The sequence below is a fragment of the Dipodomys merriami genome, unplaced genomic scaffold (assembly GCF_024711535.1).
Source record: "Dipodomys merriami isolate MVZ:Mamm:240054 unplaced genomic scaffold, mDipMer1.0.p SCAF_1, whole genome shotgun sequence".
Lineage (NCBI taxonomy): Eukaryota > Metazoa > Chordata > Mammalia > Rodentia > Heteromyidae > Dipodomys > Dipodomys merriami.
This window is the reverse complement of record NW_027202270.1, coordinates 98,989,885-99,011,228: the sequence shown is the minus strand read 5'-3', so window position 1 is coordinate 99,011,228 and position 21,344 is coordinate 98,989,885. Positions and strand designations below refer to the sequence as shown.

General features: G+C 39.8%; 1 protein-coding gene across 7 annotated transcripts in view; it reads left to right on the top strand.

Annotated features, from left to right (window-relative positions):
* Hectd1 (HECT domain E3 ubiquitin protein ligase 1) overlaps positions 1 to 21,344 on the top strand; it is a 103,397-nt gene that overhangs the window by 34,098 nt on the left and 47,955 nt on the right. For all 7 annotated transcript variants that reach the window (XM_070026356.1, XM_070026324.1, XM_070026347.1 and 4 more), the window contains exons 11-15: positions 10,112 to 10,250; positions 10,444 to 10,614; positions 18,358 to 18,580; positions 19,108 to 19,371; positions 19,516 to 19,592. In XM_070026356.1, the coding sequence (XP_069882457.1) occupies positions 10,112 to 10,250; positions 10,444 to 10,614; positions 18,358 to 18,580; positions 19,108 to 19,371; positions 19,516 to 19,592 (874 nt within the window). The remainder of the gene's footprint in view (positions 1 to 10,111; positions 10,251 to 10,443; positions 10,615 to 18,357; positions 18,581 to 19,107; positions 19,372 to 19,515; positions 19,593 to 21,344) is intronic.

Here is a 21,344-nt window from a genome sequence, read left to right as displayed (position 1 = left end):
GCTCTTAGGCCCTGACTTCAAGTCCTGTGACGGACCCCTCCCCCGCCCCCCTAAAAAAAAAAGCTATATTAAGAATAACAATTAGGGCTGGAAAGTTGGCTCAGTGGTAGAGTGCTTGCCTTGCATGCATGAGACCCTGGGTTCGAATCCTCAGCACCACATAAACAGAAAAAAGCCGGAAGTTGCTCTGTGACTCAAGAGGTAGCCTTGAGCTGAAGAGCTGAGGGATAGTGCCCAGGCCCAGAGTTCAGCCCCCCATGACCAACAACAACAACAAAAAGAATAACAATTAGAGTTGAGTGCTTGTGGCTCACACCTATAAACCTAGTTACTCAGGAAGTTGAGATCTGAGAACTGCAGTTAGGAGTCAGCCCAGGCAGGAAAGTCCACACTCTTATCTCCAGCTGACCAACAAAAAGCCAGAAGTGGTGCTGTGGTTCAAGTGGCACAACACTAGCCTTGAGTGAAAAGTGTCCAAGCCATGTTCAAGCCCTAGGACTAGCATGTGTGTGTATGCGCATACAAAATGGTAACAGGTTAGAAGTAGGAAAACCGTTTTGTCTTCTGGTGGTATTTTCTTTTTTGTTGTTGGTGGTTGTGGGGCTTGAATTCTGGGCCTGGGCGCTGTCCCTCAGCTCTTCAGCTCAAGGCTAGCACTCTTATCACTTCAGCCACAGCACCACTTCTGGTTTTCTGGTTGTTCATTGGAGATAAGAGATAAGAGACTCAGCCGGGCGTTGGTGGCTCACGCCTGTAATCCTAGCTACTCAGGAGGCTGAGATCTGAGGATCGCAGTTCAAAGCCAGCCCGGGCAGGAGAGACCGTGAGACTCCTATCTTCAATAAACCAACAGAAAACCGGAAGTGGCGCTGTAGCTCAAGTGGTAGAGCGCTCACCTTGAGCTGAAGAGCTGAGGGACAGCGCCCAGGCCCAGAGTTCAAGCCCCATGACCGACAAAAAAAAAAAAAAAAAGAGATAAGAGTCTCATGGACTCTTCTGCCTCGGTTGGCTTTGAACTGTGATCCCTCAGATCTTAGCCTCCTGAGTAGCTAGGAATATAGGCATGAGCCACTGGCACCCAGCTTCTGATGATACATACATACATACATACATACATATATATATATATATATATATATATATTTTTTTTTTTTTTTTTTTTTGGGGGGTCTGGTCGTGGTCCTGAACTCTGGGCCTGGGCACTGTCCTTCAGCTCTTCCGCTCAAGGCTAGCAGTCTACCACTTGAGCCACAGCGCCACTTCTGCCTTTTTTTCTTTTTGCTTATGTGGTGCTGAGGAATCGAACCCAGGGCCTCATGCATGCAAGGCAAGCGCTCTACCACTGAGCCACCTTCCCAGCCCTGCTGATGATACATTTTAAGAGAAAGTATTTTTTAAAAATCAAGATGATTCAATTTTTTTTTTTCTTTCAGTTGTTAGGCTTAAACTCTGAGCCTGGGTGCTGTCCCTCAGCTCTTCAGCTCAAGGGGAGCACTCTCCCACTTCAGCCACAGTATCACTTCTGGTTTTCGGAGTGGTTTATTGGAGATAAGAGTCTCACGGACTTTCCTGTGTAGGCTGTCTTTGAACCATGATCCTGAGGTCTCAGCCTCCTATCTAGGATTGCAGGCATGAGCCACCAGCACCTGGCAAGGATTAGATTCTTAACACATTTTTGTAGTTTACAGGAGAATATCAACTCACTTAGAGAAATATAGCAAATATTTATTGGGCTCTGTGGAAGCTTGTTGATAGGGGTCAGTGTGAAATGGCCACTGGAAGTGTGGCTAAATAGAGATGGTTTTTGCTTATTGTGGTTTTGCAAGCTAGTGAAGAAATATATAAGCATCCAGAGTGGAGGTGACAGATAATGGATATCAACAAAGATTTTTGGGAATGATTATTTGAGCAACTTGGAGATTTTATTCAGAGATGAGATTTAAATTTTGTCTTCAAAGTATTTGGAAGCATGGGTGGGGAATGAAATGTGCTAACACATGGTGATATAAATCAATCTATCCGCAGGTTCTTCTGGCTCTTTTACTCTACATTGTATCTGTAGCCTGCCATTTCTGTTTGCCAATACTGTGGTTTTCAAGTTATCATAGATTTGAATATTTTAATTGCCTTTTAACTAGTTATTTTCTGGTGTTTTTCTTTCTTGACTCTATTCATAAATATTAGGCTGAATTATATTTTAAAATTAGACTTATATCACATTACTGCCTATTTGAACACTGATAGTTCTGCTTGGTCATAAATCAGACTTCTTTGGTTCAAGTGGTATAGTGCCAGCCTTGAGCAAAAATACTAAGAGCTCAAGGCCTAAGTACTGGCACTTACATAAATCCTTCTGATCACCTTCCTCAAACAAATAAACTACCTCTTTTTGCTTTGTTTTGTTTGCTAGTCCTGCGGCTTAAACTCAGGGCCTGTGCACTGTCCCTAATGTTCAAGACTAGCACTTGAGCCACAGTGTCACTTATCCAACTTTTTCTGTTTATGTGGTGTTGAGGAATTGAACCCAGGGCTTTGTGCATGCTAGGCAAGCACTCTACTGCTAAGCCACATTCCCAGCCCTAAACTAGCTCTTTAATTCTAAGGCTCTCAAGGTTTTATAGAATACCCAGCCAGCTCTCTGACCTCACTTAGTACTATCTAGCCGTAGGCCTGTGACACACTAGTTTTCTTTCTGTTTTTAAACACTACAAGTACACCTCTACATTAGGACCTTTGTACTTGTTTTTCCATCTGTTTAAAACTTTGTTCTCAGAATGGGTCATCTGCATAGATTGGTTGCTTTGTTTCATTTAGATCTCAATTCAAATGTTACATTCACTGAAGTTGTCTACCTAATTTAAATTTAACTGTAGGACACTTTTATATATCATATTTTACTATCTTCACAGAGTCATTGTCTCTCTCCTCTCTCTAAAATAAACACTTAAAAGCTGGTTTTATGTACTGCTCTTTTTCTACAAAGGCAAGGACATAGAGAAGAGGGCCTGACACTTGTCCTCAACATATATTTGCTGAATGAATGGTCGGCAATTACAGGTCTGTTGATATTAATGGAATACAGCATATAGTTAGAAAGCTCAGTGAATAATGACAAAGGCCTTTCTATGCTATGATACCAAGTATAGTCTTTTTAAAAATTTGTTTAAAATTTTATTGTCAAGGTGATCTTCAGAGGGGTTACAGGTATGTAAGCAAGGTAGTGATTACATTTCTTGCCTAACTTGTTACCCCTTCCATCATTTCCCCCTGCCCTTCCCTCCCTCTCCCAAGCCACACCAAGTTGTACAGATTATTTCCAACATAATGTCTGAATATCTCTGTTGCATTGGTTCCCCCTTTGTCCTTTGTCTCACCATTTTGTTCCCCTTCCCTTCCTTAGTTCAGATAAACATATATATATATATATATATATATATATATATATATATATATATATATATATATATATATATATATATATATATCCAGGGTACCAAAATCGAGCACAGTGAAAACGGGATAAATTATAGCAGGGGAAAAAACACAAAAGAAAAAAGAAATCAGGTAGTACTTTGATAACAATAACAACAAAGAAAAACCTCGTGTCCATGTCTACTTAAAGAGAGACTTCTCTGAAGAGGAAATAATAATGGCCAATAGACACATGAAGAAATGCTTAACATCTCTGGCCATGAAAGAAATGCAAATCAAAACAACAGGGAGATTCCACCTCACCCAGTCAGAATGGCCTATATTCAAGAAATCTAATAACAACAGATGCTAGAAGGAATGTGGCCAAAAGGGAATGCTACTACACTGTTAGTGGAATGTAAACTTGTTCAACCACTCTGGAAAGCAGTATGGAGGTTCCTTGAAGGGGCTATACATAAAGCTCCCCTATGACCCAGCAATCCCACTTATGGGCATTTACCCAAATGACCACAAACAAGGCCATTCTAAAGCTACTAGCACAACAATGTTTATCGTAGCATTATTTATTATGTTTTGCCAGTCCTGGGGCTTGAACTTAGGGCTTGGGCATTGCCCCTGAGCCTCTTTTGCTCAAGGTTAGCACTCTACCACTTTAGCCACAGCTCCATTTCTGGCTTTATCTATTTATGTGGTACTAAGGAATTGAACCCAGGGCTTCATGCATGCTAGGCAAGCACTCTATCACTAAGCCATATTCCCAGCCCCCAAGTATAAGTTAAAGATTATTAAAACTGGAAACCAGTGGCTCTTTAAATTCCTAGCTACTCAGGAGGCTGAGATCTGAGGATCATGGTTTGAAGCCATCCTGGGCAGGAAAATATGTGAGACTTTTATCTTCAATTAACTGTCAAAAAACTGCAACTAGAGGTGTGGCTCAAGTGGTATAGTACTAGCCTGTAGCCATACAACTCATGGACAGAGCCTAGGCCCTGAGTTCAGCCTATAGGCCTAGCAAAAAATAAATAACAAATTCCAAGAGTTAGGAGATAGATTCTGTATAAATTGGTGACTAGGTACCTGTGCAAGGCAAATTGAAGGAAAAGATAGCTATCACATTTTTTGTTGAGTGAATGGAAATTTGATTTTAGCCATTTTAAGTTTAAAAGGTATGTGTGTATATGTGCATGTATGTGTGCACATGCGCACATGTGTATGATTTTTTTTAAATACTTGGGGGAAGGGATAGTGGGAGGAAAATGAAGGAGTGGGTACCAATGTTCAACAAGAAATGTACTCATTACCTTATGTAATTGTAACCCCTCTGTACAGCACCTTTACAACAAAATAAAGTGCCTCAAATACCAGGTTGGTACTGTGTGTGTGTGTGTGTGTGTGTGTGTGTGTGTGTGTGTGTGTGTGTGTGTGTGTGTGTGTGTGTGTGTGTGTGTGTGTGTGTGTTCGTTCATGTTTACACATGCACATTCATCTGTCGTAGGGCTTGAATAGGGCATGGGCACTGTCCCTTAGCTTTTGTGCTTATAGCTAGTTGCTCTACCATTTGAGCCATCGCTCTACTTCTGGCTTTTTGGGAGTAGTTTATTAGAGAGAAGAGTCTCATGGACTTAACTGATTCAGCTGATTTCGAACTGCTTTGAGCCAGTGCCGTTTCTGGCTTTTTGGTTGTTAATTGGAGATAGAATCTCACAGATTTTCTTGCCAGAGCTGGCTTTAAACTGTGATCCTCAAATTTCAGCCTCTTGAATAGCTAGAATTACGGGTGCAAGTTGCTAGTGCTTGGCACAAGTTACTTTTTTTTTTTTTAAGTTGACTTTTAGGTTAGTTGCATTATGGTTAGAGAAATAGTATGAATTTTGCTACATGGTGGATTTTTAAAAATACACTGTGTTTTTGGGGAAGAGTATGTGTTCATCTGGGCATGATGGCTCAAGTGTATAATTCTAGTTACTTGGAAATTGGAGATAGGAAATTGTAGTTCCAGACCAGTCTGGCCTCATTTCCGCCAGTAGCTGTTATGTGGGATTAAATGCCTGTCATCCTGGGCAACTCAGGGAAGCACAAGTAGGAGATTCACAGCTTAATCTGGCCTGTTCCCAAAATGAGACTCTATCTCAAAAGTAATAAATATAGCTGGGTGCTGGTAATTCAGGGCTATAATTCTACCTACTCTGGAGGCTGAGATCTGAGGTTTGCAATTTGAAGCCAGCCTGGGCAAGAAAGTCTGTGAGACTATTAACTCCAGTTAATCAACAAAAAGCCGGAAATGGCTCTGTGGCTCAAGTGGTAGAGCACTAGCCTTGAGCACAAAAGCTAGGGAATGGTGCCCTGAGTTAAAGCTCCAGGACCAACACACACACACACACACACACACACACACACACACACACACACACACACACACACACACATACACACACACACACACACACACACACACACCTCCAGGACCAACACACACACACACACACACACACACACACACACACACACACACACACACACACACACACACCTCCCCCTAAAAATGGACTGGAAGTGTGGCTCAACAAACATATCAGGCTCTAAATACAGGACCAACACACACACACACAGAATGGTGCCCTGAGTTCAAGCTCCAGGACCAACACACACACACAGAATGGTGCCCTGAGTTCAAGCTCCAGGACCAACACACACACACACCTACACCTCCCCCTAAAAATGGACTGGATGTGTGGCTCAACAAGCATATCAGGCTCTAAATACTGTTCCCCAGAAAGAGGGTTGTAGGAATAATTTTAGACCTAGGTTAATATTATGTTCAGGTACTTGTAGTCATAGCAAGCTGAAATACAATTTCATAAATGTTAATGTTTTTGGCTGCCGTGCAGACTAGGAGCTGGGCTTACAATTACATAAGGCCATTCTATTTCATATTCAACTTAGGAATTATTTGTTCCTTCAAAAATACTTTGGCATATGTTTTATCAAATATTTAAAACAAATCTAGAATACCATTATTGTAGAAGTTTATCCTAAATTTGGTAGATCTTTATAGAATCATTAAAAATAACTCATGCTTGGCTGGGTATGTGGCTTAGTGGTAGAGTGCTTTCCCAGCATGCATGAAGCCCTGAGTTTGATTCCTCAGTACCACATATTCAGAAAAAGTAGGAATTGGCACTGTGGCTCAGGTAGTAGAGTGCTAGCCTTGAGCAAAAGAAGTTCAAGGACAGCGCCCAGGCTATGAATTCAAACCCCAGGACTGGCCAAAAAAAAAAATTGCTAGGAGTAAGTGGCTCATGCCTATACTCTAGCTACTTGGAAGGCTGAGATTGGGAGGTTTGAGGTTGAGCAGAAAGTTTTCAATACCTTGTCTTAAATGGTAGCTGGATACTTTTGTCATCCTAGCTGTGTGAGAAACATTGGGAGAAGCCAGAGTCTAGCTCCTCCTAACTCGATCTCCTGAATAGTTGTGACTATGGGCATGTCCCACCTTGCCTGGCTAACTGTCATTTTAGATTTGTCTTATGCAAAAAATACAAAACTACTGTGTATCAAAAACAAAGACTTAACTTGGGTGCAGGTAGCTCACGCCTATAATCGTAGCTATTCAGGGGGCTTAATCCTCAGAAGGATTAAGGTTGGAAGCTGAGAAACTCTTCTTTCCAATTACTGTCAAAAAAGAGAAAGTGGAAATGTGGTTCAAGTGGTAGAGCACCAGCTATGAGCAAAAAACCAAACAAGGCAGTGAGGCCCTTAGTTCAGGTCCTACTGCCAGCACAAAGACTACAGCAACAAAGGCCCAAGAATAAACTTAGTTCAAATAACTATGACAATAGATTACTGTTTGTTAGCAAATATGACCAAACAATACTGTCCTTATTATATAAATTTCAGAGCACATGTAATTAAATCAAGCAGTGAAAACTAAGGCACAATGTACTCATATACATATGAGTGTAAATCCTACATTTTTCTGTACTGAAGAAATAAGAGAATTACTATTTCCTTAGTATAGTGCTAGTTTTTGTGTTTGTTCATCCTGGGACTCTAACTCAGGGACTTGGTGCTGTTGCTCATATTTTTTGCTCAAAACTAGTGCTCTACCACTCTACTTCTAGTGCTTTACTTCTGGCTCTTTTACTAATTAATTGGATATGAGTCCTGTCCTTTCTGCACAGGCTAGCTTTGTACCATGATCCTCAGATCTTAGCCTCTTGAGTAGCTAGGATTACAGGCATGAGTCACCAGTGCCTGGCTAGCAATGTTTTTAATAGAAAAGATTGTAAATCAGGCATTTATGATTGACTTTATATAATAATGTTAAATTGGAACTTTTAATGTTGTAAATATTATATATAATGTACTGATAAAAGGTGAATTTGAGTTCAGCTATTGTAATTTATTAGCGCTACTTAATTGAGTTATTACCTTTCTTTGGGATAATAACACAGTTCACATGGCTTGGCATCTGATTTAAATAAGTTATAATGTATTTAAAGTATTCAGTAGTATTTCTGCTTCATATACTTAGAGGATAAAGGAGAGGGAGACAAAGACAACAGATGACATAGAAATCTTGTGCTGTTTATTGAAATAAATCACGATCTAAAACTATTACACGTAAATACTAATCTTATAACTAATTGTAAATTAATAAAGTATAGAAGGAACTCAGGGAAGTTTGGCTTCTGGGCACCCAATAATTTCTCTGTGCTTGAATTTTTAATAAAATGTAGAACATTATAATTCAGTTATAGAGAATTAGAAGGTGTAAAGTACTTACCTGAAATGTATGAGTCCCTAGGTTTGATCCCTAGTACTTCGAGCAAGCATATAAGCAATGCAGTTATAAAATTGAGACCTCATTTTGTAAAAATAACAGCTGTGTCAGGTGCCTTTGTAGGATACAAGTTTTTGCCTTTCTCACCTCTGTCTAGTCACTTTAAGGATAATGGTATTTACATCTTGGTGCCTAGAATATTGTTAGGTGCTCAAAAGTTCATTGTTAAATGAATTGATTATAGATAGCAGAATAGTCACTTAGCTATTTGTTTGTCCTTTTGGGGCCTGTAATGAGTCTTCAATTAAGCAGTTCAGCTTTTCCCACTCAAGCCATGCCTTCCGTTCCAGTGTGTGTGTGTGTGTGTGTGTGTGTGTGTGTGTGTGTGTGTGTGTGTGTGTGTGTGTGTGTGTGTGTGTGTGTGTGTGTGTGTGTGTGTGTGTGTGTGTGTGTGTGTGTGTGTGTGTGTGTGTGTGTGTGTGTGTGTGTGTGTGTGTGTGTGTCAGCTTTTCCCACTCAAGCCATGCCTTCCGTGTGTGTGTGTGTGTGTGTGTGTCAGCTTTTCCCACTCAAGCCATGCCTTCCGTGTGTGTGTGTGTGTGTGTGTCAGCTTTTCCCACTCAAGCCATGCCTTCCGTTCCAGCGTGTGTGTGTGTGTGTGTGTGTGTGTGTGTGTGTCAGCTTTTCCCACTCAAGCCATGCCTTCCGTTCCAGCGTGTGTGTGTGTGTGTGTGTGCGTGCACGTGCGTGCTTGTGTGTGTGCGTGCGCGTCCCGTGGCTTGAACTCAGTGCCAGGGCACTGTCCCTCTCCTTTTTTGCTCAAGTTTAGTGATCTACCACTTGGGCCACAGTTCCACTTCCAGCTTCTTTGGTACTTAATTGAGAGTCTTACTGACTTTCTTTGTCCAAGCTGGCTTCAAACCTAGATCCTTGGATCTCAGCTTCCTGAATAGCTAGGATTTCAGGCATGAGCCAATGATGTCCAGCCTCCAGTTCCAGCTTTTGGCTTGTTATTTGGACATTAGAATCTTGTGGATTTGATGCTTGATACAATGATTAGCCTTTTATAATTTCGTGTATTTTAAAAGAAGTTATTAAGCTGGGAGTTGGTGACTTACCCCCGTAATCGTAGCTACTTAGAAGGCTGAGATCTGAGGCTCGAGGTTCAAAGCCAGCCCAGGCAGGAAAGTCCTGAGATTCTTTCTTTTTTTTGGTCAGTCATGGTGTTTGAATTCTGAGCCTGGGCGCTGTCTTAGCTCTTCAGCTCAAGGTGTGTGTTCTACCACTTGAGCCATAGTGCCACTTGTGGTTTTCTGGTGGTTAATTGGAGATAAGAGTCTCATGGACTTTCCTGAGATTCCAGTTAACTACCAAAAGTGAGAACTGGTGCTATGGCTTAAAAGTGGTAGAGCACTAGCCTGGGGACATTGCCCAGACCCCAAGTTCAAGCCCCAGAATTGGCAAAATGAAAAAAAAAAAGTGCCAGTTTTGATTAGCTCAACATATTAATAATAGTAATGACAGGAAATAAAATTACTCAAAAGAAACTAGTGTTTTTTTTTTTTTTTTAATTAAGTGCTTTTTAAAATTTTTTTGGCTGATCCGTGGGTCTTGAACTCGGGGCCTGTGTCCTGTCCCTGAGCTCTTTTGAGTAAGGTTAGCACTCTACCACTTTGAGCCACAGCTTCACTTCCAATTATAAGAGTTTCATGGGGACTTTTCTGCCCTAGCTGGCTTTGAACTGAGATCCTCAGATCATAGCTTCCTGAGTAGGATTACAGGCATGAGCCACCAGCATCTGGCCCCACTTTAGTTTTAACTATTACATAGTTTGTGTTTTTGCTAATTTTAGCGTCTTAACATTTCTTTCATAAATTTCTTTTTTCACTTCTCAAGGAAAGCAAGTCTTGCTCTAATTCGAAAAATGATTCATTTTTGCTCTGAAGCACTGTTAAAAGAAGTTTGTGACTCTGATGTTGGTCATAATTTGCCTACAGTACTAGTGGAAATCACTGCAACTGTTCTTGATCAAGAGGTCAGTTTCTCATCTGTCTAAAACTCTTACAGTTTTAATTTCCTTTAGATAGTAGTAAAAATAAAAGTTTTGTTCTAATTTCAGTAAGTCATTTTGTGCACATTACTGTATTTGTTTACTCAAAGGGACTAAACTTTTGTCATTTTCTGTTAATTTCCTTGCTGTTGTGTGCTCTTTCCCCTCCCTTCTCCAGGATGATGATGATGGCCACTTGCTTGCTTTGCAGATCATAAGGGATTTAGTAGATAAAGGTGGTGATATTTTTTTGGATCAGCTAGCCAGACTTGGTGTAATTAGCAAAGTGTCAACTTTGGCAGGTCCCTCCTCTGATGACGAAAATGAAGAGGAGTCAAAACCAGAAAAAGTGAGTAGTCTTAATTGTACTGATATAAGGAATAGAGTTTATTTTGAAGAAATGTAATTTCATCATGCTTTTGGTAAAATAATGACATTATGAAGGTAGCAGTATACTTTTACTCTTAAATTCAGTTTTCTATTTAAAATTTTTATTGATACATTGTTGTGTGTTGGTACTGGGTCTTGAACTAAGCTCCTTGAACTCTCACTTGGCTTTTTACTCAAGGCTGAAGCTCTACCACTTGAGTTGAACCTCCACTTTTGGCCTTTTACTGGTTAATTGGAGTTAAAGAGTCTCATGGTCTTTTCTGCTTGGGCTGGCTTCAAACGTTTATCCTCAGATCTCAGGTTCCTGAGTAGTTTAAATAACAGAATTGAGCTACCAGTACCTGGGATAAAATTTTAATTTACAGAAAAGTTAGAGATAGGGGCTGGGAAGGTGGCTCAGTGGTAGAGCGCTTGCCTTGCATGCATAAAGCCCTGGGTTCGATTCCTCAGCACCACATAAGCAAAGAGAAAAAAGCCGGAAGTGGCGCTGTGGCTCAAGTGGTAGAGCGCTAGCCTTGAGCTGAAGAGCTGAGGGACAGCGCCCAGGCCCAGAGTTCAGGTCCCACAACCGGACCCCCCCCCCCAAAAAAAAAAAAAAAAAAAAAGAAAAGTTAGAGATATATAACTGTCAAAATCCCTATCTATATTTACTAGTTATTAACATTGCCTTATTTGTTTTATAATTTCCACAGATAATTGTGTGTGTTTTGGGACTATTATTTGAGGGTAAGCTGTATATAGGATGCTCCATTTTATATACAAATATTCCATTAAAAATAATAAAATATCATATTCTCTTACACAGTCTAAGTATGGGATCAGGATTACTTTGGTGGTGTATAGAGCTTACACAGTCTAAGTATGGGATCAGGATTACTTTGGTGGTGTATAGAGCTTAGTTATGTGTGAAAACCTACATTTGATTCTTAACATTTTGAAAATAAATGTATATTTATATAAAAGTACTTGATATTAAGTCCAAAGACTATGATTAAATGTTGTCATCAACCTTCTTGCTCACAGCTGGTGCCCCACTACTTGAGCAATATCTCCAGCCTGCCAATCATCCTTAATGTCTTTCATAGCAGTTTTTTTTTTAATGGTACAGAATTCAGTCCAGGAACACATATTGTAGTCTTCATGTTCCTCTGAACCTTTCAGCAGTTGGTCTTTTTTTTTTTCTTCCCTGTAAGTTTAGTGTTTTGAAAGAGGGGAGACCAGTTAATATGGCCAGGGCTTTTTGGCATTTTCTTTGTAATTAGATTGTAATCATATTTCTTTGTAATTAGATTCAGCTTATTTATATTTGTAGGAATACTAAAGATGTGATATTTAGTTCTTTATACATTATGAGCATTCTCAACAGTACATGATGTGTTTACCTAGTTGCTGATAATGTTACCTAAGATTTCTTGATTAAGCTTTTTCTCTACCTTCTGTTTCTTATTTCTTCCATTTCCTGGAGTTCATTTCAATAAATATTATTTTATATGATCAGATGCACATAGGCATTGCGCTGTTGTGTTCTCCTAAGAATATCCTTTGTTGGTATTACTGTTTATAAATGTCTAGAGTCTTGTATAATTTACTATGTTCCAGTGTATATTAGATCAAGCTTCCACATAGGAGAGAAAACATGCTCCTGTTTGTCTCTCTGAGCTTGACTTACCTCACTTAACACGTTTTGTTCTAGGTCCATCCATTTCCCTGCAAATGACATCATACTATTCTTTCTAATGGCTGTGTAAAATTCCAATGTGTACAGGTACCACATTTTTTAGGATATTTGGGCTGTTTCTGTAGCTTGGCTTTTTACCTTTTCTTTTTTCCTTTTGTAATTAAGCAATTTGTAAGGACATAATTTGCGATTACATAAATAAGCTTATGTCATTAAACTTTATTCAGTAGTTTTAGTATTCATTTGGAGATTTTTGTGGTAGTTTACACTCAGGACTCACACTTGTTAGGTGGCCACTCTACCACTTGAACTATGCTCTCAGTGCTCCCTCTACTTTTGTGAAAATATTTTTTTATTGCTATTGTAAAAGTTATATACAGTGGGGTTACAGTTACATAAGAGTACATTTCCCCTCACTTTTGGCTAGTTATTTATTTGAAGAGAGCTTTGAGGTTTTGCTCAGAGCTAACCTAAGACTATGAATTCCATGTAACTGGAGTTTCAGAATTAGAGTTGCACACCATCACACCGGGTTTGTTATGTGAAATGGGAGGTCACTAATTTTTGCCTTAGCTGGTCTTCCTTCAGCTGCAGTCTTTTCAATTTCTTGAGTAGCTGGGACTATTGGCACAAGCCACTATGCTCAGTATTGTGATTTTTCTAAAGGAATGTTGAAGGCAAGCTGTTGCTATTAGAATAAAACTTCCTTTTAGACTTGCTTTAAGGTTTTATTAGAGTAGCTCTAGAATACTTTTTCTCTAGGGATGTTTACTCATAATTGAAATGACAGGGTTAAACTGATGTATGATTACTTTAATATCTTCATGAAATTGCCCTGTGTAGATCTTTGAGAATTTTCCACTGTGGCTGTTTAGAATGCCCTTAATATTTTCCTACCTTGTATGATCTGTGGACATTGTTCAGCTTAACACTTTCCATTCAGCTTGGCACATACTTGTAATCCTAGCTGAGGATTGTGGTTCTAAGCTGGCCCAGTGAGGAAAGATTGTGAGATTCTTGGGCTTGAATTCTGGGCTTGGGCGCTATCCCTCAGCTCTTCAGCTCAAGGCGAGTGCTCTACCCTTGAGCCACAGCACCACTTCCAGTTTTCTAGTGGTTTATTGGAGATAAGACTCTCATGGACTTTCCTTCCCTGGCTGGCTTTGAACTGTGACCCTCAGATCTCAGCCTCCTGAGTAGCTAGGATTACAGGTGTTGAGCCACCAGCGCCCGGCTTTAAGATTGTGAGATTTTGTGTGTGTGTGTGGGGGGGTCCTGTTGTGGGGCCTGAACTCTGGGCCTGGGCGCTGTCCCTCAGTCCTTCAGCTCAAGACTAGCGCTCTAACGCTTGAGCCACAGCTCCACTTCTGGCTTTTTTCTTTTTGCTAATGTGGTGCTGAGGAATCGAACCCAGGGCCTCAGGCATGCAAGGCAAGCGCTCTACCACTGAGCCACCTTCCCAGCCCCAAGATTGTGAGATTCTTGTCTCCCATTAATCTCCTAAGAACTGGAAGTGGAGCTGTGGCACAAAGTGGTAGAGTGCCAGCCTTGAGCAAAAAAACTCAGGAACAGTGCAAGGCCCTGGGTTCAAGGCCTATGTAGGGGAAAAAAAATCCTATTGTTCTTTTCCCAGTGCTTTTTTTTTTTTTTTTTTTTTTTTTGCCAGTCCTGGGGCTTAAACTTATGGCCTGGGCACCCCCCCCCCCAATCCCCCGCCCAAGGTTCTTTTGCTAAAGGCTAGTGCTCTACCACTTGAGCCATAGCACCACTTCTGGCTTTTACTGTTTAAGTGGTACTGAAGCATCAAACCTAGGCTTCATGCATGCTAGGCAAGCACTCTACCACTAAGCCACATTCCCAGACACCCCCCCCTCCCCCCGCTGGGTCTTGAACTTAGTAGTGGGTCTTCATACCTCTTGCTTGGCTTATTTGATGAAGTCTGGTTACTCTCATCACTTGAGCTATATTTCCATGGCAGGTTTTTTTTTTTTTTTGTTTTTTTGTTTTTTGGGGGTTTTTTGGCTGATTAATTGGAGGCAAGTGTCTCAGACTTTTCTTCCTGGGTGGCTTTGACTTGTGACCTTCAGTTCTCAGCCTCCCGAGTAGCTAGGATTACTTATGTGAGCCATTAACACCCTGCTCTGTGTGTGCATTTGCGTGCACATGCAACTCAATACTGAAATAAGAGTATCTCAGATTTGTCTGCTGGGCTAACTTCAAACCATAATCCTCAATCTCAGCCTCCTCAGTAGCTAAGATTGCAGGCGTAAGTCACTGGTTCTTGGGTGTTTGCCCTGTCTAACTGGGTATCACCCTGTACATTAATGGAAAAATAGAAAACACTTTTGCTATTCAATAGTCACCTAATCTTTTTTTTTTTTTTTTTGGGTCTGGTCGTGGGGCCTGAACTCTGGGCCTGGGTGCTGTCCCTCAGCTCTTCAGCCCAAGGCTAGCACTCTACCACTTGAGCCACAGCGCCACTTCGGCTTTTTTCTTATGTGGTGCTAAGGAATTGAACCCAGGGCCTCGAGCATGCAAGGCAAGTGCTCTACCACTGAGCCACCTTCCCAGCCCTAGTCACCTAATCTTAAACCCATCCTCCATGTAGTCTAATGTTTACTGTAACTACCCCAAACTCTGACCTTAATTTTTATAATCATTTTTACTAGATTCTATTTTTATTCTCAGTGACCTCAACCAAAAAATAGTTTGAGTCAAAGGAGGTCCCTTTTCCTGGGTGGGTCACATGATAGTTAGTGTTGCTTGTCATGTATTTATAACACTTTTCGTATATCTTATTTCAGTTTGTGTGGCGTGCGCGTGTGCGTGCGTGCACAAGCGTGCATGCACATCCATGTATACATTCATACATAAGTACAAGTACACGTACATACATACATACTGGAGCTTGAACTTGGGCTCACCGGTTTGAGTCAGCAGCTTGCTCTCTACTACTTGGACTTCACCAATAGCTCTTGCTTTTTATTAATTGTTTGGAGTTAAGAGTCTGTTGGGTTTGTTTTCCCCACTGGCTTTGAACCAAGATTCTCAGATCTTAGCCTTCCGAGTAACTAGCTAGGATTGTAGATGTGACCCAGTGGCACCCAACTCTTTACTAGGCCTAACAATCTTGCTTAGCGTTTGCACTGATGGCTGTTGTGTGCTTTACTTCCAGTCTAGCTTTTTTCCTTGTTAATTGGAGGTAAAAGTCTCTCAGACTTTTTGCCCATGCTATCTTCAAACCATGATCCCCTGCTGAGTAGCTAGGACTTAACCTCCTGAGTAGCTAGGACTAGGTGTTGAGTCATTGGTGCCCACTGGTCTTACTATATAATTGGCCTGAACTGTTATATAATCTAGTAACTCATGCTCCTCCTGTTTTTGCCTCCTGAGTGCTAGGATTACAGGTATTTGTGATCATAATATTCTTAGTATTTGGATCCTGTACTTGAGTACAAAATGGTAATAGATTGATTTTATTTTATTTTTTAAAAATATATTCAGCTAACAGGACTTAAGAAACAAAGAACTCCCACTCATCTGGTTGAACCACTACTAAATATCCCCATGCTGCTGATCACATATATGGTATATAACATATGAGCACCGTTATATATTACAGACTGTGATAGACAATTTGCTCCAGGAAAGTTAGAATGAACTTGTGACTTTAAATGAGCATCATTATTCCACAATACTGTGAATTTCCGGAAATTAAGTAATCACTTAATCACAATAAAAAAAAAAAAAAAAAGAACCTTGGGGAAGGGAGGGAGGGAGGGGATGGTAGGGGGAAAACAATGGAGGGGGTAACAATGTTCAAGAGGAAGTGGAAGTGTACTCATTGCCTCACTCATGTAACTGTAACCCTCTGTATAGTATCTTTACAATAAAAAAAATTAAAAAAAAAATATATTCAGGATAGGGGCTGGGAAGGTAGCTCAGTGGTAGAGTGCTTGCCTTGCATGCATGAAGCCCTGGGTTTGATTCCTAAGCACCACGTAAACAGAAAAAGCCAGAATTGGCTCTGTGGCTCAAGTGGTAGAGCGCTAACCCTGAGCTGAAGACCTGAGGGACAACGCCTAGACCCAGAGTTCAGGCCCCACGACCAACAACAACAACAACAAAAAAATTAAATATATATATATGTATATATGTATGTATGTATATATTCAGGTAGATTATCTGTATGATTATAGGAACAATCCAGTGTATTGGTAAGGATGGAGGGCTTTGAAATTAATTTTTACTTTTTATTGATGCAATGATATTATACATTTGTGGGGTACAATGTGATACCCTTATATAAACAATGTGTAATGATCAGGCTAATTAGATTTCCATCTCCTTAAACATTTGTCATTTCTTCATTTTTGGAGGATCTTTGAAGCTCCTTCCTTTTAATTGTTTCAATAAATTATCACCATGCTGTGGTAAAGAACATTAGAGATTAATGTGGTTTTGTATGTATAATCTAACCTCCTTCTGTTCCAATATTTTACTCTCCTTTGTCACCTCTAGAGACCACTCTTCTACTGTCTTCTATGAGATCAACTTTTTTGAGTGATGTATTATTTGTCTACTCTGCCTGGCTTATTTCACTTAACATCGTGTCCTTCAGTTAATGTTGCAACAGATGACAGGATGTCATTTTTGGGGGGGGGGGGCCCAGTCGTGGGCCTGAACTCTGAGCCTGGGTGCTGTCCCTCAGCTCTTCAGCTCAAGGCTAGCACTCTACCACTTGAGCCACAGTGCCACTTCCGGCTTTTTGTTTATGTGGTACTGAGGAATCGAACGCAGGGCCTTGAGCATGCAAGGCAAGTGCTCTACCACTGAGCCACCTTCCCAGCCCAGGATGTCATTTTTTTTTTTAATGGATGAGCAGATTCTCTATTGTATAATACACCACATTTTGTTTATCTGAGGAGTGTATGTGTATGTATATAAACATATATACACATACACATACATATATATATGTATGTGTATGTGTATATATGTTTATAATGTATCTATATTTATATGTATCTATTGGATGGCAGCACAGGAATTTGAACTCAGGGCCTGAGCTTGCTAGGCAGGCACTCTACCCCTTCAGTCATGCCTCCAACTAAAGAACTTGAACTCTAGGCCTGGGCACTGTCCCTGAGCTCTTCAGTTCAAGGCTAGCACTCTACCACTTGAGCCACAGTGCCAGTTTTGGTTTTCTGGAGGTTAATTAGAGATAAGAGACTCACAAACTTTCCTGCCTGGGCTGGCTTTGAACCTCAATCCTCAGATCTCAGCCTCCTGGGTAGCTACGATTATAGGCATGTGCCACTGGCACCCAGCAGGAATTTATTTTTAAAAAGATTTTGTTATTCATTGCACTGTTGTTATATGATTTGGATTCTATTGCTCTTATCTAAACCTTTGTTATAACTCATGTAGACTCAGAGATGTTATGAGTTTATCTGAGTTTTAAAAGTATTAGCTAGATGTATAAAGAGTCCTAATTCATTGATCCTTACTACTATTCCTGGATGTGATATAATTGAGCTCATATGGCTTTTCTTAACATTTTTAGGATTTATTTTTGTTTATTATTTTTGTGTTTGTATGCTGTTCCTGGGGCTTGAACTTAGGGCCTTGGAATTGTCCTTGAGCTTCTTTTGCTCAGGGCTAGTGCTCTATCACTTGAACCACAGCTCCACTCTGGTTTTGTTGGTAGTTAGTTGGAGCCACATTTCTACTTTTGGTATTTTAGTTTACTGGGGATATGTGTTTCATGGACTTTTCCTGCCTAGGCTGACTTGGAACTGTGATGCTCAGCTCTTAGTCTCCTGAGAGCCAGGATTATAGACGTGAGCCACCAGTGCCCAGCAGGATTTATTTTTCATATTTAGGCATATTAAATTAAAATATTAAAAATTAAATTCCAACCATCTGGATATTATGTTTAGGATATGTACATTTTGATTCATATTCATGTTTTTTATATTTATATTTGAAACAAAAATTATTTTATTGAATAATTCTACACAGGAAGATGAACCGCAGGAAGATGCTAAAGAATTGCAGCAAGGTAAACCCTATCATTGGAGAGACTGGTCAATCATTAGAGGAAGGGACTGCTTATATATTTGGAGTGATGCTGCAGCTTTGGAATTATCTAATGGCAGTAATGGATGGTTCAGATTTATCCTGGATGGAAAACTTGCTACCATGTATTCAAGTGGTAGCCCTGAAGGTGGATCAGATAGTTCAGGTAATACTTTCTTTCAATTAAAATAGTGTCTTTTAAAATTCCTTTCTGCTGCTCGTATTGCCATCAAAGTAGCACATTTTTTGATGATCTTGGGAACAATTATATAAGAAAGAAAATTTGTTGTACTATAATAACATTTTATATATGCCTTTTGTTGTTGTTTTGTGCTAGTCCTGGGGCTTGAATTCAGTGTACTCTAGGCAGATTACAGGCATGTACATGCTATAGGCACTGGCCATATATGACTTTTATTGTATGCAACCTAAATATCAATAGAGCTGACCTGTAAATGGGTACTAAGGCATGAAACTAATATTTATTGTATGAAATCTACATTATAATAATTTCTCTGTTTTTTTTTTGTTGTTCTTTTTTTTTGTGGTGCCCTGGACTTTGCATGTGTTGGGCAAGTGCTCTACCACTGAAGTATATATATACCCCAACCTCTAATATGGAGTTTGTGTTTTAAAAATCATGAAGTATTTGAAAGGATTGAGGTTTTTTAAAACAATATTTTGTCTCTATAGAAAGCAGAAGTGAATTCCTAGAGAAACTACAAAGAGCTCGAGGGCAAGTAAAGCCATCTACTTCAAGTCAACCTATACTATCAGCACCAGGACCCACTAAACTTACTGTTGGGAATTGGTCACTAACATGCTTAAAAGAAGGAGAAATTGCTATTCATAACTCAGATGGTCAGCAAGCTACAATATTGAAAGAAGATTTACCTGGTTTTGTATTTGAATCTAATAGAGGAACCAAACATTCATTTACTGCAGAAACTTCTCTGGGTAAGTATGTAACTATTGTAATTTTAGCAAGTAAGAATGAATAATAAGACTGTATAAATAAATTATATAAATGTATACAAATATGTATAAATAAATTGTAATAAAGTATGTTTGTGTGTGTTTTTTTTATTATCCCTATTCTAGGTTCAGAATTTGTGACTGGCTGGACTGGCAAGAGAGGCAGAAAACTGAAATCTAAGTTAGAAAAAACAAAGCAAAAGGTATATTTGTGAAATGTGATTTCTTTTTTATAGTGACGTGGCAATTTTTTTGCTAGATTATAAGGTTTGTTAAGTTGAGTAATGTTTTTGTTGGGGGGATGGGCAGAGTTTTGAGACTTGAATTTTCAGGGCCAGGGTGCTGTCATTGAGCTTTTTTGCTTAAGGCTAATGCTCTACCGCTTGAACCACAGTTCCACTTTTAGCTTTTTGGTGGCTAGTTGGAGATAAGAGTCTCATGGACTTCATTGTCTTGGCTAGCTTCAAATTGTGATCCTCAGATCACATCTTCATCCTTTGTCTCATCAACACCTGGCTTTTTTTTTTTTTTTCCTCCTAGTACTAGTGCTTGAACTCAGTGCCTCCTGCTCTTGCATGTTTTTTCCTTCCAGACTAGTGCTCTACCACTTAAGCAGTTCCTTTACTTTTGGCTTTTTGCTAGTTAATTGGTGATAAAAATCTTACACATTTCTGTCTAGCCTAACTTTGAACCTCAGTACTCAACTTTCTGAGTAGTTGGGATTATAGACATCAGTCACCAGGGTCCAGCAACAGAGTATCTTAATCAAAATGCTTAAAACTAAATGTGCTTCAGATTTCTCTTGATCTTGAAAACTTACATGTACATAATGAGATGCCTTGAGGTTGATTCTTGAGTCTATACACATTTGTGAGATGGAGGTAGAACTCAGGAATAGAGTTCTTGCCTCGCATGTGAGACCCTAAGATGGATCCCCAGTGCTGCAAAAGAATAAAATACAATTGATTTGCATTTCATATATATCTTAACCTGAAGGTAATTAGTTTATAATTAATGTATAAAACAAATATATATATGTATATATATGTATATTACAAAGTGGAATTTTTTGCCTTGTGTTATGTGGGCACATAAAAATTTTCAGATTTTGGCATATTTTATATTACAGGAACAAGGATGCTTAGTCTATGTATTATATTCACCTACCACATAAAGACTAAGAGAAGTAAAACTCTTTAACACTAGACAAATAATCAGGAAGATCCACGTCACATTCTTACATTTTTGTTTTCTTTAAAGCCAAACAAAATGACAAAAAGAAACTATTATTAATATATTCCTTAAAAAATATGTTGAGGATCAAACCCAGGGACTTGGTAGACCATACTACATCCCCAGTCCTTGATTTGTTTTCTTGAAATTAGTAAATCAGTGATCAGTCAGTTACTCTTTCAGTGTATAAAACTACTTTTCAGAATACCCTTACTGTTGGCATTGGGTGCTGGTGGCTTATACCTGTAATCTTAGCTCCTCAAGAGGCAGAGAATGAGGATTGTGGTTTGAAGCCAACACAGCAGGAAAATCCATGAGAGTCTTACTTTCAACTAACTGCTTTAAAATATAAAATTTTTAAAAAGGCTCGAAGTGGAGTTGTACCTTGAGCAAAAAAGCTCAGAGGGGGCTGGGAAGTTGGCTCAGTGGTAGAGCGCTTGCCTTGCATGCCTGAGGCCCTGGGTTCGATTCCTCATCACCACATAAGCAAAAAGAAAAAAGCCGGAAGTGGCGCTGTGGCTCAAGTGGTAGAGCACTGGCCTTGAGCTGAAGAGCTGAGGGACAGTGCTCAGGCCCAGAGTTCAGGCCCCACAACCGGACAAAAAAAAAAAAAAAAAGCTCAGAGGGACTAACCAGGCCCTGAGTTCAACCCTAGGACTGGCACCCATAACCCCCCACCCCACCCCCAAAAAAGAAAGTTATTAATTTTAAGTTCAGATTTA